The following is a 24,764-nucleotide window of genomic DNA, read 5'->3' as shown; positions in this document are numbered from 1 at the left end:
AGGTAGAGCAGCTTAAAGTGCATCTAGGTTTGTTGGAGAAATTTTTATTTCCAGCTGAAAAGAGCATTAGAGTAGAAGTTAAAACTACACTGTAACTCTATAGCATGTGCTATATGCAGGTTATAATATTTTTAGAATTTAATATAGGACTTGTGCTGCCAATTTTATGTTATGTATTATAAACTTGGCATTGCAAACATTGCATTAAAGTTTTTTTGTTTAAAGGTCAGGTATACTGAGACTGCCATTATTAAATGTACTGTTACCATTTCTAGGAATTGCAAGTGTTTGTTCTATAAAAATGCACAGTATTGTTACTTGATCTGTCCTGAATAGACTCACTTTGAATTTAAAGGAACAGTAACTTAAATCAAACTTTTCTCTGAATGCTTAGTGCAGGTGATTCCTATGATACTACAATTAAAAATTACAGGAATTCTTAAAATTTTACTTCTCACTTAATCCATGTCACTGTTGCCTGTTACGGTTGCACAGTCAATTTGCTCTTCTGTTTTTGTGGCCCTTTCCCATACTGAGGAGGAGGTGAAGCTTTTGTTGTTTTTTTTTTTTTTTAATCACACAAAGGCAAATGTGATTGTGAAACCACAAAAATTGGGGACTTAGTGGCAGGAGTACCTGGAATTGCTTTTAATAAGCTCTTTCATATTGCTTGGATTTCCAGTTGTCTCCCTAATGTGAATTGTAATTGGGGCATTATCTCATTGTGTCCAGCTCCCTTCCTTTAGCACATTGGTTGTGAATTGAGTCTTCATCTACCAGGCCAAGCAGCCCATGATTGTAAATAGTTTTGGGGACAAGAACTGATATATATATTTTTCCCCTCAAGATTATCTAGGAGTTGGTTGTCTTTTTCCCAATCCCATAAACGATGGTGCTGGCACACTTCATTTTACTATAGTTGACTCTGCTCTTTTGTTCCAAGTCTTCAAGGAAAATGTTAGCATTTATTATCTGCACTGTTGAAACAGCTGGACCGTCTGACTTGTGCTAGTGACTTTTTACACACATCTCCTCAATATTTTTCCTGGCCGTTTGTTGCAGGCAAATCTCAAATGTATTCAAACTCCCATGATCCTTCCTCTTTGGTGAAATTGCACTGAATCCTTCCTTTGACTTTTAGCTACTGTATTGATTTGATACTTTCTTTGTGCCGTGTATCATAAACAGGGTGTGTATGGGGTCTTGACAAGTGTCTAATGAACATGCTTAAGAACAGTTTAAATGCTCTTGTCTTGTGATCAGATTGAGTCTTAATATGAAGATAGGCAGTGTGAATGGAGACAGGCCATACTAGACTAATCCATACTCTAGCTTGTTGTCTAGGAAGACACTAGGGCCCAAATCCTCAGGGGCGTTTAGGTGCTTAGCTCCCATTGATTTCCGTGGGAGTTAACTGTCTAAATATCTTTTTGAGCACCTGGGCCAAAGATCCTCAGCTGTGGAGAGCACAGCGCAGGAGTGGTGGTGGAGGTCAGGTTGGTCCCCTGGTGCAACCTAGAGCATCCCAGAGGCTACTCTTTGGCCAGGTCTAAACTAAAAAGTTAAGTCGACCTAGCAGCGTCGCTCAGGGGTGGAAAAATCCATACCCCTGAGTTATAGTTATGATGGCCTAACTCCTGGTAGAGACTGCCTTAAGTCCAGGGAATAATTCTTCCATTGACCTAGCTACTGCATCTCAGGGAAAGCGATTAACTACTACGATGGGAGAACCCCTCCTGTTGCTGTAGTAAGTGTCTACATTGAAGTGCTACAGTGGTTCAGTTGCAGCACTAACACTGTGCTGTTGTTGCAGTTTCAGTGTAGGCATAGTGTAGCTTAAGCTATCTGTCAATGGCTCCAAGAGCCTATACAGCCATAAGGTATCAGGTGGGTATGGGGAAGTCCTGGTCACATTCTCTTACACCTAGCTATGCCCATATCTTGGCAGCAGAGAGAGATGGCGGTGTGTGTAGAAGCTACTACATAGTTGTCGCAGTTTAGCCAAGCCTATCTTGTAGCGTGATTCAGAATAAGCAGGTGGTGTGGCGTACAGCCCCCACAGTGCATCCCAGGGTCTGGCTGGAGGCTAGAACATGTCTGAATATAGCTAAACATGGTTTCTAGCCACAAAAAGAACATAAACTCTGCTTCATGCACATTCCCTATAATACTTGTAAGACCTGTCCTATGTAGACTAAGGAGGGGCAGTGTCTTGGTGTCTGCCTCTGACTTAATTTTCAAGATATAGTTGAGGTAGAAGGTATAAAATCATCATTGGTAACTAGCAGTCAATAGGATAGTTATTTTAACTGAGGTATTGCGAAGGCTGGTTTTACTCTTTGACAGAATAACTGGACATACTTGCTGTGCAAATCAGTGTGACCAAGCAAAATGAACTCTCCGTTAAACTGCCATTAAACTCAAGCTGTCAAAGGTAGTTTCTACATTTTCTCTTTGCTACGTGTGGGGCTAATAACACTTAGCACTTTTAATCACTGGACTCTCATTAGTTAATCCCCTTACATCCCCACAAGGAGAGTACTATCATTTTAGAGATGTGGGAGGAACAAAGGCTGAGAGGATAAATGGCTTGTCCAAGGCCTTAGTGGGTGGCTATTCTCAGTGTTGGCATCAAAATGCGGGAGCTCCTGGCCTCGAGTCACGTGCTTGGATCACTACACTATGCTGCTCTGAGGGTATGTAGTCCTGGTAAGCCCAGCCCTTTGTTCTGTAACTCATTGTTCCTCCCTAATTTCTATTCTTTCATCTGACTGCTATTGTAGTGCCTTTCTTCCTAAAACTGACAAACAGTCTTTTGTGCCACTGGCATTAATCTTGCTCTTTATCTGCCAATCAGTGGAGCAAGAAAGTATTGGGGTCAGCACATCCTCTCCTAGTGTTCAATCTTGTCAGTCCTATTATGCGGCTCTTTTGCTGGCTATCGGTAGCAGGGATCCTGAAGTCCTAAAAAAAAAAAAGTGTTCTGCTCCATAGCAGTCAGATGCCGCTGACATTTTACCAGGCTGGCAACAAGTAATGCTAAATACTTCAAAACAATAGGTTACTTTTGGTCCACTTCCTCTGTTCTGTGTAAAAGTTTTAGCATGCAGAAAACTTTTTTTTTTTTTCCTTCCCCCTGCCCTGCTTTGTAATTTCCCATTGACCTTAGCTCTTCAGTGGTTTCTTAGCTGGAAACCTGAAGCCTGGTCTAAACACCATTTTTTGTACTAGTATAACTCTTTTTGGTTTTGTTTTTGGTTTTTGTTATGGGTGTGATTTGTTTTTATAACAGTATAGTTATATTGTCACAACCGCTAATATGGATGCAGTTGTATCAATATAAAGGTGCTATATACAGGTGGAGCTTGTTCCCCTTACTGTGTGTGAATAACTCCCGGTGTAAGCATCTTTATACTGTAGAACTTTGCCCACACTAAGAGGGTTGTATTGTTTTAACACTGGTACAGTTTTAACACTGGTACAGTGTTAAAACAATACAACTTCTTGTATGTAGATGAGCCATAAATCTTCCTTCTTCCGTGCATGGATGATTTTTCTTTCACATTGACACTTGCGCTCCATGGTGCCCTCTGCTGTCCGGAATAGAGAAGAATCAGTGGGGTGGGTGGGAGGGGACCTAGGGTAGAAGGAGTTGGTTTTGTGGCATTGCTCCTCATCCCCTATAGTCCATCAGTCTTTTCCTGGAGGGCTTGTGTTCATCCCTATAAATCTGACCAACCTGAGATCTGTACAGGGCTAAGTTAGAATTGCCATGTTTTCTCCCTCCTCCTCCCCCCATAACCCCCACGCAATGGAAATTAGCTTATCCAGAGGATGATATCAGCATCAAGATATAAGCCTGGTTCCAGTTTTTGTAAAAACTGATTCAAAGATTTTCCTGAATGCATTTTAAAAGTGCCTGCTGGAACACTCTGTCCTGAATATTTTTTTTAACTTGTGAAAAGTGGCATACAACTAATTCCTCAACTAAAGTGTGGGTGAATGGGGCAGAGGGAAGAGTAACTTTTTAAAAAATAAGATAAAGGCATAGTTTGTGAATAAGCTCAACTAATCAATGAATATTTTTCTCATATTTTAGTATATAAGGAAACATACACATAACAATCAAGCTGTTTTGCATTTAAAATTTGATACAGTACATTAAACTAGCAGATGCAGCTATAGTTTATATATGTGCTTCTGATTATAACTTTTAAACATTTTGTAGAGACATTGTGCTTTTCTTCTCAGGACCTTTATAAACACTAACTCTTGCTATCCCTTTGGGATAGGTAGGTGTTATTTCCAGTGTACAAATGAGTAAAACTTGAGGCACAGACTTCTCTGGGATTTCCCCCCCGCCCCTTTGTTAACACATTGGGTTGGGGCAAAGCTGGGAGTTCAGAATCCAGATGTCTTGGTTTCCATGGAGGATGTAATCATGAAATTCCAAATGTGACACTTGTGAGGAAGCACTGGGTTTGTGACAAGCCCATCTTTTCAGCAAATGAAACATATTGCCATAGCTAAAATTAAGTTAATTATACGTTGAAAGCAGAGCATGGAGGGAAGGGTTGTGAGTTGAAATGCAGATGACCTGCCAATTAGTGCAATAGTTGACACACAAGGTACCTAATGTTTGTTTCAGCCCTTTGTACGAGCATGAACCGAGTCTGAATACTCCAACTGGTTGATCTATCTTTGTCTGCTCTGGGAGTGCAAAATGTACTACTTTATGGAGACGCTGTTGTGGTTCCATAGTTTTTTGCTCTTGAATTGGGGCATAGGTACCCCAATTTAAGCCTAATTCACAAAAATCCATCTCAAACATAGACTATTTCAAGGGCACAATTTAGTTTTTTGAATACTTTCTCCCTCATTAGGGCTACCCTTTCAGAGTATTTAAGACTTTTTTAAATTGCTACTTTTATACCCTTCCCAGGGATACTAAAGTTTTTCAGGCCCCTGTATACACAACTTCTCAGAGTTTGTACTCATGGGCTTTTCTATAGCATGAAATTTCAATATAAAGAAACTTTTTAAATAAAGAATTCAAAATACAGCTTAGCTTCTTCACTACAACTTGTATATAAAGCTGGAATGCTGGATCTTAGCAGCAGTTTCATGTTCTCTGATGCTGCCTCTGGCTCTGTAGCCCTGGACTTGTGCTGCCTGGCTTACACACAGCTTCCTTTAATGGGGAGGGCATGGATGTTGGAAGGGAGACTGAGAAACAGAGCCTTCATCTGTCTTCTGGCTCTGACTTGTCCCAGTCCTTTTGCAAGCCTTGTTCCGTGGTCACGGGACCTCACCACTACAGTTGTGTTCAGCTACTGTAGCACCATCAAGGTGATGTTGGAATTAAGAATTTGTTCACTGGAATGTGATTGGTTGTGTGCATCGCTGGTGGTTGTGTTAAAATTTAAAGTAGAATTGTGCAACTTCAGTCCGGGTATTAAGGCTTGTGAGCAGAAGGGTGTATGTGTGTGAAACTAGTGCATTAATAAAGGCATCTGATCATACTTATCTCTAAGTCGTGAAGGCTTCTGGGTGTGTACCTCTTCCCTCCAGTGTTAGTATCAGGCATTTGTGCAAATTAAAAGCAGGAACCGTCTTTTAGTTCTGTTTGTACAGTGTCCTAGCATGATGGGCTTCCAGGCACTACAGAAATGCCGGAAATGTACAGTTTAATATCCCAACTCATAAATGCTATGTGGGGAAATGGAATAAGAGTTCAAATAAATCAGGTATTAATACATTTTACCCCTTTAGTAATCTTGTTCAGAAATACCTGTATCTGAACACGAACAAAATTCTCAACTTACAAAAAAAGTGGTAGAGTAGTCCACAGAGAATTGCATTTTACATATTACTGACTTTGATAGTTAGTGTGTGTTTGAAATGAGATGTTATCCTTTGCTGTACACTTGCCAGGAGTTTAATGTGTCAGCTTTTGTCATGAACCTGTTGTTTTGGCATATCTGTAGGTGTTTCAACACATGGCCAAACTTTGCCTACTGTTATGCGCACACACAACACCCATAAAAGTTTTATCAGAGCTGTGCATGTGTATCAGAAAGCTGATTTTGGTCTATTAGATTGGACGAGCATCTGGTAACTCATCTACATAGGTTTCTTTGAGTTGGAAATCCTTTTGAACTCTTTAAGTTGTATTTAACTAGTACTTAGTATTATTATGGTTTATGGGAGAATTTTGAGTGTCTAATGGTACAGATATTCAGCCCTGATGTATGTGTATATGGGTTATACAGGATCTGATTACTTTTCTGTTGTGTAGTGTTGATGGTCTTCTGTCTGAAATATCTTATTCAACACTTTGCTACTGAGACAATATCCTCTCTCTGTTTTGGAAACTCTTTCACGCAGAAGCCAGGAGAGGATAGAATTTTATTTAATACAGAGCAGAGTATGGCGTTCTGAATGATCAGTGAGTGGAAAATAGGTCTTGATTTAAAGGTAGAATATTGTTTATCAAAAGACAAACAACTTAGTAGCAATATACTTATTCATCAACTTAGTTTAGTTTTTGAAATTTAGTTTTGCAATTCTGTCAGAGTTCGTATTGCACTTAATCATTCGAGCATAACAAAATAGTTTACTTATCCAATCTGGCAGCCTCTAACTGCATCATGCATCAAAAATGTCTCCAGAGAGGTTTCTACAGCATTGTTTAACTAAATGGTGTGCCAAATCTGACTGGGAAGATGAAGTGCTGTGTTGCTGATGGCATTTGTGACCAGTTCAGCTTCCTAAAGACGCGTAGTGTAGGAACAATGCCTTCAGAAAGCACAGGAATGTAGTAGTCTTAGTCATCTCTGTGATCACAAAGATTACAAGCCAAACACAACAATCAGTGATTTAGGTGGAAAAACTCAATAAACTTAACTATAGAATTATGACCAGTGTCTCAATTTAAACAGAACAAAATTAACTGGCTGTTCCTAATATGCTGTGGCTCAGACTAACCAGAGCATAACAGGTGGTAATTGCTCAGCTGAGAATGTAGTTGTGCATGCGGAGGCCTCTGTGGACTCTTCTTGAAAAGCATTAGAGAGCTTCAGTTTTACTCACAGCTCTAAACTGAGAAAAATAACCAGGCTGTAGAGCTGGCACCACTTGTGTTACTGGTGGAAGCATTGCACTGTTTTGTTGTCAAAATATTATCAAACTTTGCCATAAAAATCAGATTTTGGATCCAATTTTAGGAGGTGTAGAATGGACATTTTGCCAACTCCCTGATCAGCAGAAAAGTATGGAAAACTTTAAAATAAAATAAAATTTAAAAAAATGCTTTCTTCATGTTCACTATTTCTCTCCTCTGGAGCCTGTCTTCTTAAAATAACTCAAACCACTTGATCAGATCTGCTACATACAGGTTCTTACACAGCACTTGGCATAAACACTGAGACTGCCAATAAGGTGAGAAACATGTTGTAATGGTGGTTGACTGGGAGGTTTAATTACCTAGCATACTGCAATTATAGGTAGATGCTGAAATCAATCATTAAAACTATTGACGAACTACCTATGTTGACTGGACCTGGTATAATAACTTGGAAGAGTTTAGGGGTCAGTGTGAAATCCTCTCCTGTTGAGGAGCATGGTGCAGCTTAGGTGTAGATGAGCAGACCATCTGCATAATAATGAAATACAGATCAAGGAACTATGTATTCACCATCACTGTCAGCTTTATAAGCATGTAACCTTTCTGTCACCGTGAAGTTTTGCAAATGTTGAAATCTATATGGGGGTGGAATAGCAGTCAGTTACTACTACTTTGGTAGTTGAGGAGGCTAAGTTGCAGTCAAGCCCTCTCAACTGAGAGAACTGCTTTGACTGTGGTCCCGAGCACTACTTGATTTTAATAATGTGCAAAAGAATGGTCTCTAACATGGTATGTGATTTGTTCAAGTGGCACCTGTGTTCTAGTGAAGGATGAGGAACATGATGAAAAAGCAGCGAGGCTGAGATTAGAGAAACCAAACCCAAGTGGCATGTTGCGCAGAACAGCCTTTTCCTGTTATTCTCTCTTAATGGTAGCAGAAGGCTTTGTGATCATGTAAATGAGCTTTATGTAATGTTGCATGTCTGAGCAGTCTTGGTAACTTGGTGAAATTTTTAGGTATTGTAGGTAGTCATTACCTGGCAATTTCTTTTCCCTCCACCCGTGTTCTTCAGCCTTCTTCTTTATCCTCCTTCATATAACTGGAATATAAAAAGCATCTGTATCTGCAGAGTTTCCAGGCTGTAGGTTGCATGTTGGTAATATAACATTGCTGCCCCCAAAGTTACAACCCAGTCCTTAACAATAAAAAGTTGAGGAAGTGTCTCAAACAATAGCTGCACTTATCAATCTAATGCAAAATTTCCTTGAGTTCTTGTGAAACTTTCTGGGGTAGAAGATAAATTGAGCAGTGATGAAACTGTGTGCTCTAAAATCCTGTAGCTTTTTACAGTCCTAGATTGCAGATAACTGGTTCTGAAGCAATAATCTGGAACTAGTTTTTAATTAGTTCATCCATTAGACATGGCAAAGGCACTCGCACACAGGCTCTTCAGGAGCTGAGGAACAGGCTGTGCAAGGAATAAAATGTTACTTTACGAAATAGTGTGTTTTTTTTTATTAGCCCCGCACAAGAGACTGGAGGGGGGAGAGAGCTAACTCTCTTCTGCTTTCCTCTCTTATTTAAGGTGTAACTTCATTTGTTTGGAACTTTTTCAATCCTACGGATTCTTCCTGTGGACTTAACCTGTTCATCACTGTTATGTAGGTGATGTTGCTAGTCTTGGACACACATACGTAATGTTTGATCGGAGTGAGTTTGGAAGGAAGAAGAAACATGTAGCAGTGACCCAGCCCCTTATTAAAATTTTCCTATCTAGGTTGTAGTGGATCATGGCACCAAGACATATGAATCCATGAGTGTTAATTTTTACTGCTGAAACAGTGATTCACTAGCAGCAAATGGAAATGGGAACACATGGAGCTCTTAAACTATAACAAATGAAGATCAAGTTTTGAAATCTGGAGCCAGATCATCCCTGATATAAGTGCCTCCACTGACTTAATTTTCACAACTAAGGACCAAATAAGTTTGTCCAGGAGCACTTTGTGAACAGTTGAGTTCAGAGACTCAGAACAGCCTCCTGAGGAATGCTGCTGCTTGCAGTCGTTTGGCCTTTGGTTTGGGGCTGTCTTTGATGTAATCCGGGCTCCAGTGTGGAACTGTGTAGGTATATGCTAAGCTTTATAATATCTTCACTATATGAAACAGTTTTTAACTGCAATATGCCATTTATGTCAGATAGCCTGGTCATTTGCTATTCTGGTGTAACTAAAGAGTTGCAGTGCAACTAAAAGGCATCTATATCTTATAAACATATTTCTGCCTTTATAAATACAGATAAATGTCAGGCTTACTAGAAAATGTGAAAACTGGTTTATGCTGTGGTTGTTTAACAGGTTAACATGTTCTCAGTCCATTAGAACTAAGCACAATTACCACTTGCGTTCAGAGGCCCCCTGAAAACCATTTGGAAACAACTTATGGATGCAGTTGGTGAAGCTAGTCTTCAACAGCAGGCATTTTTGCTAGAATTTTCTTAATTAGCAGACTTCCTGTCCTGGAAGCAGGGGAAATGCTCTGCAGCTAAAATCTGGGAATCTGCACACATTGTATGTTCCCCAAACAGAAACATTGGAAATGCTGTGTCAAAACATTGACTATAAAATGGCCATCCCCACACTAATCTGATTGGCGACTGAAATTCTATGTAATGCTGATGCAACACAGTCTTTGGACTGCTGAATCAGAAGAATATATCTTGATTTTGTCCTCTACTACCATTGTTACTAGCTGTTTGACACTTAGTGTGGTCTGAGCGTGGGATTGGCACACGAGAGCTTCTGCGTGCTAATCTTTGCTCTAACATGGACACTCTGGCCATAGTCAAGTCAACCTTTTGATCCCCTTTTCCTAATCTGTAATATGGGGATAATACTTGCCTAACTCATAAGGGTGTTGTGAAGACTAGTTATATTTTCATAGTTAATCTGAGACATGTAAGGGCTTAGCATTTGGTTTCTTCTAGAGTTTGATTTTTTTTTAAATGCTTGGCTTATCAAATTTACTGGTGCATAATTCATAGAGGAAAAGATGGATAAGACAGGACATGATCAAATTTACAAAAGGATGAATGGTATAGAGAAGATAGATCTGTAACTTCTAATTCACCCTCATAATACAAGAACAAGGGGATATTATTTAATGAATTTGAAAAGTGGCAAATTCAAAACTGACAAATGAAAATACATTATCACACCACTCACATTTAGCCTGAGGAATTCATTGCACATTGATATCACAGAGACCAAGAGCTAAATATGTTGCAATGTTCAAAAAAGTATTAGACGTGTGTGGATAACAAGAATATCCAGAGTTGTGAAAGTAAAGATTAAATACACACAGTTGAAGTTTTGAAGGGATATAAACTCTTAAGCTTGGGGCACAACCCAGCCTCTAACTATGGCAGGAGTGGTTTGGATGAATTTTTTTCTGGGGGCAGGTTAACCATAACTGCTTGCTGCAAGATTTATTCTTCCTGATGCAGCTGGTACTGGCCAGTATTAATGAGACAACAATGGACTAGATGGATTGATCATCTAAGCCAGTCTGGCAGTTTCTTTAGTTTAAAAAAACAAAAAACAAACCAACAAAAAACAAGATGCTCCCCCCCCCCCCCCAAAAAAAAAATCAAACCCCAAAACAAAGAAACCCCAATGTACTTGTTTAACAATGTTGTGGTGGTGGCGTTTTGTTTTGTTTTTTTTTGTTTTTTGATTGTTGAAGGGGTAGTGATCCTTTTTCTGGAGCTGTTTGGCTTGATGCCTGACACTTAACTGCTGCCTCATGATCTCTGACATGTAGATCCACCAACCAACCATTCACCTCAGAGTGGGAGAACCAGGAGAAGGAGAAGCTCTTTCTGTAGTTCAGTATCTACCATGAAATGACAGGTTGGAGCTGCTGCACTGTGGGGGCAACTGTTAGCTATTCATAATGGTGCATCTGCACTGCACACGCCTTTTGGTGGCATGTAGAGTACGTGCACTACACGCCCCTCTAGCACAACATATAGATGGTGAGGCGTTGCTGAAGAGTAGAGGAAAGACTCACCTGAACTCTGTGGGTGTACACAGCTCTCTACTCCCCGCAAGCAGCGCCTTCCCTGTCTGCGCTGCTATTCGTAGCAGTATTGTGTCCTTCCCTCTGTTGCCTCCTCCCGCCATAGCCTTTCGCTACGTATGTAGCTACACACCACTGTGTGGACACAGTCCGTTTTTTCACTGTGACGTGCAGCTACGTGTATGCTGCTGCAACTGGCGTTCAGTGTAGCCGTGGCATAAGGATATGTTTTCAGTGCAGAGGTAACTCGAGTGATAGTCGCCCCAGTGTGGGCAGCCATGCTTGAGTGATTCCACTCAATTGTATCCATACTTGTGCTGTACTCTCTCGTGTCAGAAGCTATGACTTCTGGGGTCACGTTTCATGGTCATTAGTGCTGCAGGAAGCTGAGCCAATGAATTGTGGGAGAACTTTTGGGCACATGTGACATTTGGAAGACTGTCAGCACTCAGGTGGTATAGCCTGCATCCTTGCTGAAAAGTGGGCATGTTTACCAGCCCGAGTGTAAACAGCATACTGGCTGTATCCTAGCCCAAGGATTGGCTGGCTAGCCCACATGTAAAGCATCACCAGACTCAGATCAGAGGCTCTTGTGTGTGGATGGGAGCTATGTTGGGGCAACACCTGAGCAAGATTTCAGAGTAGCAGCCGTGTTAGTCTGTATTCACAAAAAGAAAAGGAGCCTCTAAAGTGCCATAAGTACTCCTTTTCTTTCTACCGGAGTAAGAGTTACTTCTACAGTGAGGACAAACCTTATAGCTCTCATTATTGTGATACTTAGCAGCAGCTTCATGTCCTCTGTGACGCTGGGGAAGGGTTCCATCAGACTCCCCACATGCTGAGCCTGGCTGCTTGGGCTTGGCAGGGAACACTGAGGGGAAGAGAAAGCGAATCAAAATGCAACATCTTTTCTATTTCATAATTACCTGACTCACTAGAATGTACAGTCTCTGTCCTGTAAGTGAGTTAGCAGGAAATGTCCTTTCTGTCTGTCTTTCTTAATAAAACTTGGCGGGGGGCGGGAGAGAATTTTATAGTAGCTCTTCAAATATGTAGATATCATATTTATATCGTCCGATATCTTGACACTTGAAAAGATCCCTGCTATCTGCCGAGCTTCCTGAAACAGAGCCATGTTCAATTTTGTATTTTGTAGGAGAAAAGATTACTAGTGACAAACCTTCCCTAAAACCCCTCTGCAAAACTACAGCTTACTGAGTTGAGGCGCTTCTGGCATTGTCTACCCTTTTTAATCTTATTTATATGGCTCTGGACTTGATTTACAGTTTTTGTTTTTGGCTGCCTCTTTTTTGGGTCTCCTCTTTTTTTCAAAATTGATGCCTTTTCAGAATTCTTCCAAGCTTTTCTGAGTAGTTGCAGATAACTGCTAAGCAGATGGTCTCTTTTCTGAGTGCGATTAGGAATGATTTATAAAACTCTTCACACTTGACCTTATAACAACATATTTTATAATAATAATTATATATAGTATATTATAACATATTTTCTACATGTCGTCTGAAATCTTTGAGAATTTATGTGAAAAAATAATCCTCTGTCCAGCAGCAGTGTGCTGGTTAGAATAGCATTTGTATCAGTTGCTCAATGGCTAGATTTTTAACTGAAAGCATCTATATCTTGGTTACATTTCAAACTGTTTTGTAACAGGTCTGAACTCTGTCTGGAGGAGATTGATCTAAGCCCTATTGAAAGAACACATTGGCTCCAGTCTAACTGCCACTACTGTGTTTCCTTTTAAAGCCTGAAATCCTTTCTGGAGTGCAGGGTTGTTTTAAAACTTAACAGAAATATTAATGTTGCTCAACATCCTGTCAGAGGAGAAGGGAGGAAAAGGGGGCCTTGTCTAGATCAGTGGTTTTTAACCCTTTTTCATTTGTGGGCCTCTTTTTTAAATGAGAAAAAAAAAAAAAGAAAATTCAAGTGGAGGTGCGGTCCCCATTGAAAATCTTAGACATAGTAAATTTCAAGTTTATTAAGGGGACGCTCTTAAAGTTTTTCAAAATATGGACTGTGTTTTAGCAGCTGTTGAGGAGTCTCTCTCTATCCCTATTTATCTTTGAATTCTTTTAAAAGAAATCTTTCTACAGATGGGGAGGAGTAAAGGTTATGCTTCTTGTGTGTCCCTCCTACTCTGTGTATATAAAAATGCACAAGCCTTGAATTCCCGTTTATGTTCTTAGAACTTAGATATGTGAGTACATGGTATATCAACAGAGAATAGATTTTTATAAAATAGATCTAGATTTTTGTTGCTGGATGGTAGTTTGCCTGCTCCTTTCTAGCTTCAAAAAAAGTGGGATGTTCTACACATGTAGATTGAGGTATATAATTTTGTTAGATCATATCCTGACAATTTGAAAACGTTAAGGATAATTTCCTGCTTAGTATACAGAGCCCTTTGGCTTTTTTTACATATTTGATTAAAACAGCAATGCATAGCTTGTCTCATCTAAATTTATTTCCGTTCTGTGCTCATCTGGTCCTTTTCCCTACCATTGTGGGGTTGTTCCATGTTGTAGATTTGCTACTGTGTTTGACTGGGCTAGGTTTAATTTTTCCAAGTGATGGGGCTTCCATCACTTTCCTTAAATTGGTCTAATACACCTCTAGATCAGGAAGGTTGCCTAGTATTCAGCCTCCTTTTTCCCTTCAGTTCAGCCCATGTCTCCTAGATGTAACCTCTTGTGCCACACTAAACTCTGCTCTTCCTTATTTATGCCCTTTTGACATGTTTAGACTTTCTCCCCATTACTCATTGTTCAGCCAACTTATACAGATCTGGCTCTTTAACCTCTCCTTCCTTAAATCAGTCCGTTTGGTCATCTGTTTAATTTTTTTTTCAGAGTTGTCTTTGGCTCCTCCCCTGCCATGCAATATCTTTCCAGTGATGGGATCCTAGGAAATATAGTTGTAATGTAGGTGCAAGTGTACCAGTCATATAGAGTTTCCCTCTATGTGAAGTCTTGCATATTTAACCCAGAGTTGCTTTTGTCTTGTTTATGGCCAATATATTACGACAAATTCAAATTTAGCATGCAGTCCATTATTACCCTTCATCTTAGCCTTACAGCTCTTCGTATCATGTGGTCTTGTTTAGCATGTGCTAGATAATTTTTCCTAGATCTATTGGTTTGCCTCCCTCCCCGCCCTTTTTCCCCCCGAGCTGAATCTTCTGTTTTCAGCCCATATCTTTTTACTCTTTCTGTGTTCCCTTGTATGGTTTCTCTGTTCTCACTTGGGTTAGCAATTCCTCCTTTGGTGTTGTGTGCAAATTTTATAATACTTGAATTAGACTAGCGCTCTTGCTGATCTTGGCAGTACCCTACTAGCTTAACTTCACACAACTTGCTCTGGTTTAACTAACATCTGTTTTGATCAAACAGGTTTATATTGGATTAGCTTAATTTGGTAGGGAATCAATTTAAATATAAGACATTAAGTTGAATTTAGAATTTCCACGTGGCATTTTGTACCAGTTTAATTGGTGATTTTTTAACTTTTTTTTAGTTAAATGAACAGCAATTGTGTGTGTAGAATGAACTTCACTTTCTTGACTATTTTTCAACTTCCTAACCAGTCTTCCATTGATATGAGTATTTCTATCCACTCTAACTGAATTTCAGCTTCCAAGAAAATGTGTGAGACATAGTATCAAATGCTTTACTGAACTCCAAATACATGACACTTAGTGTTCCTTCATCCACTAATTTGGTAGTGCTCTTAAAAGAACAGTTTTTGGTTTTTTTTTTCTGATGAGATTTATTCTCTAAATCCATGCTGCTACTTTCAAAGGGCTCTGTAATGTTGATGTTTTTCCCTCTGCATTTTATTCCATTATCTTGCTAATGGTACAAGACAGACATATAGGACTGTAATTGCTAGGATCACTCTCTTAATTTCTTCTTTGAAAATTGGGGCTATGTTTGCTTTTCTCCAGTGTTTTCATAACACCGTAGCTTTATCTTCCAACCCCAAAATCTCTATGTAGGATCACAGAAGTTAAAAAGACTTTAGAATAAATTATACTTTGATCATTAGTTCTCAGTAAACTTCATTGCAGTGGCTCAGATTCAGGGCTTGTTTTCTGTTAAACAGACTACAGAGGTGCCAAAGGACCCCAAAAATAATACTGACTGTTTTACTGTGAATTACTTAGATCTAGGTATACTTTTCATTTTGCTTGATCACCCCCAAATCTTCTCTTACCTAAGTAGAGAGCTCTGCAGCACTGTACAGGAGTTGGGGACTGTACTGGAGTAGCACAGTGCAGATCCTCAGGGTAATACCACCTGCATAGGGGCTTGTAGTGGGAAACTACATTTTCCCCAGCCCTTACGAAACTTTCTTGTGCAAAACCTCTTCAACCAGGCTTTGCACTATGTGGAATGTTTCAGTCCTTGTTGTTGATGTCCAGGGTTGATGGAAAAGAGTAACGCTTTAGAATACGCGTGATAAGCCTATTTGTAGGTTAAAATGGGTCTTTTGACTCTCAGCCTTGGTCTACCCTTTGGAGGGGGGGCGGAATCGATCTAAGTTAAGCAACTTCAGCTACATGAATATCGTAGCTGAAGTCAATGTACTTAGATCGACTTACTGTGGTGTCTCCACCACAGTGAGTCGACGGCTGCCGCTCCCCATCGACTCTGCCTGTGCCTCTCACGGTGCTGGAGTACAGGAGTCGAGGGGAGAGCACTCGGGGATAGATTTATCACATCTAGACTAGATGCAATAAATTGATCCCCGTTGGATCGATTGCTGCCTGTCGATCTGGTGGGTAGTGAAGACATAACCTCAGAGAATGAATGTGTCAAGCTAGAAACTAAGTATTTTGAAGGTATTTGATTACTGTGAATAAGGGAAATCTTGTTAAATGTATTTAAAATAGCTCCTTACAAAAGTCTCCTATATTTGGAAGAATAATACAAATAAAATTCTGTGAAATGTGAGTTTGTATTAACAGGCTGAAGGTAGTTATTGTAACTTGGTTGCACTGTTAACTTGGAAAATATAGCTGTTAGATTTACTCTGACCTTTAACACAAACCATGTGAGACTTATGGCACAGTTATTGTGATGGCATTATGAAAACCTGTACAGCTGATTAAAGGTTATGGATCGCTTACAAAAACTACGTTGTCTGACTGTACTTGCACAGTGTGTTCTAAAATCTTACTTCTGACATAATTAGCAATTAGAGTAAAATTGACTTTGCTTTTTTTGAGGGGTTTTTCAAATGGGTAGAAGTGGATAAGTTACATTGAGCCTGCATTGCCCAGTTGAAAAGAATTAATGTTACATTCTTTCCTGGTTAAGTGAAGCATTGCAATGTGTTTTGTTTTGGAAGTGATCCATTTACTAGGTGGCCTTCTGTGGACTAAACAGCTTATTGCAAAAGAAGGATGTCAGCATTACACTCAGCAGCCAGAGTGGAGAGAGTCAAAATAAGAAATGCCATGTGTTTGTATTATCAGATTTATTGAAATAAATATCTCTAGCAAAAATATCTAAAGCCAGTTGTCATGAAACAATAACATACATCCTGACAGCTACTATGCCTGATGCATGAGTTGTTACTGGAATGACTTACATTTAGTTTAAACTGTTGTTTTTCTTTTTTAAAAACAAAGACTGATATTTCAGATATGGGGTGCTGCTGCTGCATGTGTGAATACTTGCCTGTGGTGAGCTAGCACTCATAGCTAGCATCGTAAAGAAGCCTGGAATGTTCAATCACTTGGCTGGCTTGACAGACAGAATGTTCTGATAGCTGCTTTTGGAAGAGAGACAGAGGTTGTGCGCAAGGGGATGTTGAATACACCTTTTAGCTTTTAACGGTCTCAGTTAAAACATGGCAAAGGCTTTGTTTAGTAGAAGGAAGAAAAACCTTCAGTTGGGTGCCTGTTCTGTTTAGAGACAAATTCTACCTAGACTCATCAGTGATGTTGCCCAAAGTGCTTCATTGAGCTTACACAGGGTATAAGTAGGTGTGTGGTTTGGTCCCAGACATATGTCTGGAAGTATTTTAAAATAGCAAGCATGAAAAAGAACATATAGAGGATATTTCTGACATGAAGAATGCAATTCTTTGACATGGTCTGCGGTAATGAAGTAGTAGTGGCATCTTGTGGTACAATCTTACCTTGAGACAAAATAATAGAAATGTGCAATATCTCTTCAGAGCAAAAAGCATTCTGGAGTGTGATACTGGAATAATGCATGCATTTACCTATGGAATATCTAATGCAAAAGACTACAGACTATCAATCCTACATAAAACCACAATATACTGTGGGGTAGAAAGTGTCTCAGAAAACTAGTGCTCTTTACAGTTTCTCTTCTGTCCCCCAACTTGAGTAGACCGTAGCCTCTTTCTCAGCTTGGTTTCTTCATTCTGTACGTACTGCATGCAGGAGCCATTGGCCATTACCTTAGAGCAGGGGTGGGCAAACTACGGCCCGGGGGCTGCATCTGGCCCTCCAGACATTTTAATCCAGCCCTCGAGCTCCTGCTGGTGAGCGGGGTCTGGGGCTTGTCCCATTTCAGCCAGAGACAGGTCAGGGGCTTGCTCCGCTCCGTGCGGCTCCCAGAAGCAGTGGCAAGTCCCCACACTGGCTCCTACGTGTAGGGGCAGCCAAGGGGCTCCACACACTGCCTCTGCCCCCAGTCGCCACCCCTGCAGCTCCCATTGGCCAGGAACTGCAGCCAATGGGAGCTGCAGGCGCAGCACCTGTGGACAGGGCAGTTTGCAGAGCCGCCTGGCCATGCCTCCCATGTAGGAGCTGGAGAGGTGACATACTGGTGCTGCTGCTGCTTGGAGCTGCTTGAGGTAAGCACCGCCTGGAGCCTGTACCCCTGACCCCCTCCCACCCTCTGAACCCCTCAGTCCCAGTCCGAAGCACCCTCCTGCACCCCCAACCCCTCATTCCCAGTCCCACCTCAGAGCCCACACCCCAGCCGGAGCCCTCATCTCCTGCCCCAGCCCAGAGCGCCCTCCAGCACCCTGAACGCCTTTTTTTTTTTTTTTTTTTTTTGCCTCACCCCATAGCCTGTACCCCTAGCCAGAGCCCTCACCCTCTCCCGCACACCAACCCCAAATTTTGTGAGCATTCATGGCCCGCCATACAGTTTCCATACCCAGATGTGGCCATCGGGCCAAAAAGTTTGCCCACCCCTGCTTTAGAGGTAGCATACTCAGTGGATTGTGCCGTGGCCTGGGTTCTATTTTCATCTCTGCTACTGACCTGCTGTTCTTTGTGCCTCACTTATCCCCATTTTTCAGCTGGGGGACAAGGATACTTGCCCTTCTTTGTAAAGCTCTGAGCTTTTCATCCTCCGATTTCCATGTAGAAGTTAAGAATGGGTCTGTCTACACTGGAATAAAAGACCCATGGCTGGCCTAGGTCAGCTGATTCAGGCTCATGGGGCTCAGGCTGCCGAGCTGTAAAATTGCTGTGTAGACATTCGGGCTCAGGCTGGAGCCCAGTCTCTGGGACCCCAAGAGGGTGGGGCTCTGGGACACTCACCCCTTGCAGTGCAGTAGTCTGAGCCCCATGATCCTGAGTCAACTGACCTGGACCAACTGTGGGTGTTTCATTGCTGCATAGACATATCCAATAGGTTTACACTATGGGGACTACACTGATGTAGCTATGGTGCTGTAGATATACTTGCATAAACACAGCCTTCACCGATGGAAGGGGGTTTTTCCAGCAGTATAGGAACATCTCCCAAGCAACAGTAGTAGTAGTAGAAGTCTTCTTCCAACAACTTAGCTACGACTACACTGGGGGGTAAATTTGCATAATTGTCGCTCAGGGTGTGGACTTTTCATGCTCCTGAGGCTCATAGCTATGTTGACCGAAATTTTTAAGCGTCAACTAGGCCTAAGTATAAGCTGTGATAGGCAAAGAAACATAAAAGGAGTGCTTTCTCTGAGATCTGGTTCGTAATGAGTGGAATTTAATTTTGAAACCCTTGACTAATACATGGATTGGATGTGATTAAAACCTCCTAAATTGGTAATTTAACACATTCTAGATAGTTACCTCCTTTTTTTTCTATCTGAAATTTTAAAAGAATCAATGATACGTCATTTTCTCTCCTCCCCACCAGGAAAAAAACTCCATTCCCCAACTATTTTCAATGTTACGACTACTACCATTCAATAATATCCCTCCAAGAACTGGAAAATACTGACAATGCCATGAATCCTCTCTAGTCTGAAAACTAAGCAAATGAGAAATGAGCCCCACCCCTTACAGGACACTTTGCTTATACTAAATACATGCTGACTGATTCAGGATGCCCGTGATATCTCCAGTCAGGTCTTTCCTCTTTCTTTCAGATTATATTGTATACTTGTTCTTTAGATTCTGTCACTCTTTCTTTCACAGGATTGGATTTAAACTTTCTTTTAATAACATGCAAGTGAGAGTGATGATGGCTCTTTCATATTAATCTGGGAGATAAAACACAAGTATTGTCAGATTGCTTTAAAAACCTACCTGAAATATTTACATTTCAGGAGGTACTCCTTTTCCACATGCTTTAATCAGTGGATTGTCATTGGTAATTACTGCCTAAGTAGCTGTCTTGGTTTGGGATCTAATCTACAAAAGATAACCCAGTGCCTATTAGATAATTAAATCCATTCTGTAGTTATAGATCCTAATATAGAAATTTGTATTGAATGAACACCTTTCTGGGGGTAGGGTAGAACTCCTTGCAAAGATAGTGCCTTTGAATAAAAAAAGTGAGGACATCTGCATTTTACCTGCTCACTTTCTAGAGATGCTGTAATTTATCCTGCAACATGTTGTTTTGTAAGTGAAAAGTGATTAATATATCTATTTTTTTCCCCCTCTTCCAGACTGTCATTTTACTCTGGGCATTCTTCATTCTCCATGTACTGCATGCTGTTCCTAGCAGTAAGTATATTCTGCCCATCTAAACCGGTTTATGTTGCAAAGCATGAAGTTGAAACACACTTGCTGGATCAGTATTTTCCTTTGGCCTGTTCTGTGTGAGAGATGCATTAAATCATAATGCTTGTGGGGGGACGGGGTGTTGCTCTGAATTGATTTGACTGAAGGTTGCTCAGTGGCGGGTGGAGGCCAGCATGTGGTTGGGGTGGGGAGGAAGGTGGCAAAATATTATAGAGAGCGGGTATTCAAGGTTTAGTAGGGATAAAAGGCATTTCACAAGGTAGCTGGCTTTTATGTCCTTTCTCTCTATTAAACCAGATGACAGTAGGTTTGGAAAATATGTAGTTACTTAAGTTGGTGGTTAAAATATTGCAGGGCATTAAAAACAGAAAACCTCTTTCCATAGGATATGCCTCGTATGGGATAGGAAATGTCTGCTTTCATAATGCATGCAAAGCCTGTAAGGAAACTAAATTAACCTTAACTGAGCATTGGTAGGTCTGTAAATACAGTGCAAGAGAAACACCTAAATGTAAATTGTTCTTAAAACTACCCATCTGCAGAAAAGCTCAGTGGTGAGAAAAGCATTATGTGCATACACAAATTGTTTACAAAAATATTCTAAAATCTGGCTATGTAAAATACACCCAATCAGACTGAAGACCGTGATTGGCCATTTACAAGGCAGCACTTAAAATTACTTTTTTATATATTTTAAAATAAAAAGTGAATGCTCACAGCCACGAAATGGGCTTGAGCTTGCATCTTCCTTTGCAGATTAATTTTCTCTTGAATTCCCCAATATAAAAACTTGCAGTTTGACTAGCTTTGCCCTCTTGCCCTGTAGTTATAGGAAGGTTGCAAGCTGCCCTGGATTCTCTTTGAGCTGTATTTTGGGCACCCCCTACCCTTGATTTATACTGAAAAAAGGGGAAAAAGAGTTAAATGTTTTTTTTAAACTTACTTACAGCCAAATTTTATAACTCCAAGTAAGAGATTAGGTTAGATAAACCTCTTTATCTTTGTAGTTGCTGATTTAGAACTATGGTAGTATTACTCTTAATGGAATATACGTCTCTTTTGTTTCTGTTCACTACAGGCAGATCTGTGTAAGTGGATAAATTTCTTGAGCCATCAAACAAGGCATCAGCAAATTTGAAAATAATTTAGTAGAAAAACTCTGCAGGATAGGGTAGTTTTTCGGTCAAATCCAGTGAACAAATAAAGCTGCCCAATTAACTGCTTCATATCTTGCAATATATGGGGCCAATGAGGCCATGTCACAAGATCTGTAACTGACAGGGTGGCTAGCCCAAGTCCCAGGCTCCTTTGATAAGTACCTAAGAGCACATCTAAACATACAAACAAGCTCAGCAGAAACCTCCACCATATTCAACAGTAGGCAAAGTCTATCAGACCTTTTAGCAAAGAAGAAAGTGGGTAAAAATGACCACAGCCGCTCTACAATGTGCACCCCCATTTCTGTCCCTACATGTACAATGTGCTTCTCTCCTAAAGCCTCCATGAAAAGATGACCCTGAAGGCCCACAAATGTGGTCTTTCTGATTGAGTTCCAAAGCTGAGGGACCCTCACGAACTCAGTGTGCCCTGCCAGCAGCCCCCTTGCTTCTATACTGAGGAGGTTGCAGCTTGAGCACATGTGCTGATTTTAACTACAGCAATGGGACAAGGTGGGGAGAGGTGAGCTCCAGAGTTCACTGCCATAAGAATTGAGGGCACACAACTTGCATATTTAGACCAGTAATCTTACACATTGGCATCAAACCCTCATGTCAATAGAACTACTAAACTGTTAATGTAATAGGATTTTCTTGGGTTTAGGAAGCATTTAGACACCTCATCTGTGGCCATCTCCACACTGGGACCAGAACCATGGCAGCTATAGCCATGTTTAAAGATTCTGGTTGGTGGGAAGATCCTACCATGGTTGCCAGAATGGGCCAGAAATCTTTGTTTGGATATTCTCTGTGACATAGACTGTTTAAGGAGACAGACCCATTTTAAGGGTTATCCAATCAGTCTTCCCACCGCAGAATGAGTGCTCCTTACAGCAAAACTCTGAGTGCTTTTCCCAGTCTATTTTGGAATTAATCCAATTGGTCTAATCCAGTTGGTTTGGAGTTAATCCAAACGAGGAGCCCTTGATCAAAATCCAAATGGCTAAATGTTGGATCTGTACTACTGTGGATTGGCTTCCTTTTCTCTCCTTTCTTCTACTACAAAACATTGATCCTTTTTAGCAATAGGTGTGTCAAGGTTCCCCCCCGCACTCTGAACTCTAGGGTACAGATGTGGGGACCTGCATGAAAACGTCCTAAGCTTACTTTTACCAGATTAGGTTAAAACTTCCCCAAGGTACAAATTAATTTTATCCTTTGTCCTTGAAATATCCACTGCCACCACCAAACTCTAACTGGGTTTACTGGGAAATGCAGTTTGGACACATTTCCCCCCCCCCCCAAAATCCTCCCAACCCTTGCACCCCACTTCCTGGAAAAGGTTTGGTAAAAATCCTCACCAATTTGCATAGGTGACCACAGACCCAAACCCTTGGATCTGAGAGCAATGAAAAAGCATTCAGTTTTCTTACAAGAAGACTTTTAGTAGAAATAGAAGTAGATAGAAGTAAAGGAATCACCCCTGTAAAATCAGGATGGTAGATACCTTACAGGGTAATTAGATTCAAAACATAGAGAATCCCTCTAGGCAAAACCTTAAGTTACAAAAAAGACACACAGACAGAAATAGTCATTCTATTCAGCACAATTCTTTTCTCAGCCATTTAAAGAAATCATAATCTGATGCATACCTAGCTAGATTACTTACTAAAGTTCTAAGACTCCATTCCTGTTCTATCCCCAGCAAAAGCAGCATACCAACAGACACACAGACCCCTTGTTTCTCTCCCTCCTCCCAGCTTTTGAAAGTATCTTGTCTCCTCATTGGTCATTTTGGTCACGTGCCAGCAAGGTTTTTTTTGTTTTTGTTTGTTTTAATGTTCAAGTTGACGCCAACAAAAAGACAGCTTCCTCCATATATCAGCTTACAACAACAGAGGTTAAGTTCCTTTTTTTGTTTGCTCCACACCAGGACTGAGTCTGACTGTATCCATAGTATATGGTCATTTCTTTGTTCTTAGAATTTTTTTTGAGTCATTCTGAGTCATTTTACAAAAAATCACCATTTCTGTAGTGGAATGAAGTAGCTGATTACCACATTGTGGAAACAGTAGATAATCTTCTCACTGAATATCTGAGCTGCTCTGTGCTATGAACAGAAGTTAACAGAAAATGTCTATGCCCCACCTGTTTATCCGGAAGCTATGCAAGAAAGTGATGCTAGATGTGCCTCTTTGCCTGACCTAACCAAGACCACACCCCTGACTGAGTTCTGATATGGTGTGCTTGCATAGCTGTACAACCATGTCAGCTAGAGGGAAGGGAAAGGCCTCCTGTTAGATGATATAGTCCTTCAGCCTGACAATAGTGGGATTGCTTCCTGCAGTGTATCTACTTCTGTGCCTGTATAAAACTTCTGTTTTTGTGCATTGCTGTCACGCTTAAAATTTAAATTGGATAGAGTCCGAAGAATTACAGTACTGCAAATCAGTATGAGACTCTCTATACTTAGGGTCCGTTGTGGCTTTGGATGTGACCCACCAAAGAATACCACACTCCCCTGAAATGTTCTTTTGCACATCCGATAACCATAACTGTACTTCAGAAGATCATGCTGCTTTATCAGGATTTGTAGGGGGGTCCAGAAGAACATGTTGCCTTCTGTTTTTTTTTTTTCCAAAACTACATGGAAAATTACAAGTGGATTCATGTGATATGCTACAGTAGGGCATTCCAGCACCTCTTCCATGCTGCTGCCTTGTTCTCTATGTAAGCAGACTTTTCTTTTTAAAATGGAATTCTCCAGCTGTAGTGGTTACCGAGATATTCTGCTCATGCTGGAAAAACTGGCAGAATTTATATCTGTGTACAGCAGTTACAATTGGATGTGGTGGTAGATCCTGGGTTGCTGCTGGATGCCTCAAAGTGGCTCTGGCCAGTAGCATTTTCTCAATCTGTGCTTGGTGAGGAATTTGGCCTTTTTTCTCTTTGATGTGAGCCTGGCTTTTGTTAACTGCACCTTGTGTCATCTTGAGATTTGCTTGTTGTAATGTAGCTCCCCACTGGAGCACACCTTGAGACTGCTCAGAAGCTGAAGCTAGTGCAGAATTCACCGGGTAAGCTTTGGAACTCACCATGCCCAATTTGTTCCATCAGATGCTAGGCTTGTTGACCTTCTGGGGCCTCTGGAAAGCCCATCTTTACTCCCAGCTTTTGGTGAGGGAGTGGACTGAGGTTGAAGGGATTTGTAGTTTGTTCATCTGTCCAGGTAGGATGAGCAATCCTTTATTCGGATGATGTATTTATGAACATTAGGAAATGAGCAACAACAAAAGTATTTATTTTATATAGTATGGGAGATACTTTGAGAACTATGACCACATTCTGTACAATAAAATATACAAACAGTGTACATTCTTAGATGCGGATGTCTAACATTTTGAAGAAATGATGCATTTAATTGTGACAGATATG

At 40.7% G+C, this 24,764-nt stretch overlaps 1 protein-coding gene across 3 annotated transcripts in view; it reads left to right on the top strand.

Annotated features, from left to right (window-relative positions):
• PLPP1 (phospholipid phosphatase 1) overlaps positions 1 to 24,764 on the top strand; it is a 131,798-nt gene that overhangs the window by 73,026 nt on the left and 34,008 nt on the right. For all 3 annotated transcript variants that reach the window (XM_077816852.1, XM_077816851.1, XM_077816853.1), the window contains exon 4: positions 20,097 to 20,154. In XM_077816852.1, the coding sequence (XP_077672978.1) occupies positions 20,097 to 20,154 (58 nt within the window). The remainder of the gene's footprint in view (positions 1 to 20,096; positions 20,155 to 24,764) is intronic.

The sequence above is a fragment of the Eretmochelys imbricata genome, chromosome 5 (genome assembly GCF_965152235.1).
Source record: "Eretmochelys imbricata isolate rEreImb1 chromosome 5, rEreImb1.hap1, whole genome shotgun sequence".
NCBI classification, from domain to species: Eukaryota; Metazoa; Chordata; order Testudines; family Cheloniidae; genus Eretmochelys; species Eretmochelys imbricata.
Note: the sequence above shows the minus strand (reverse complement) of the source record. Positions and strands in the feature narration are given on the sequence as shown.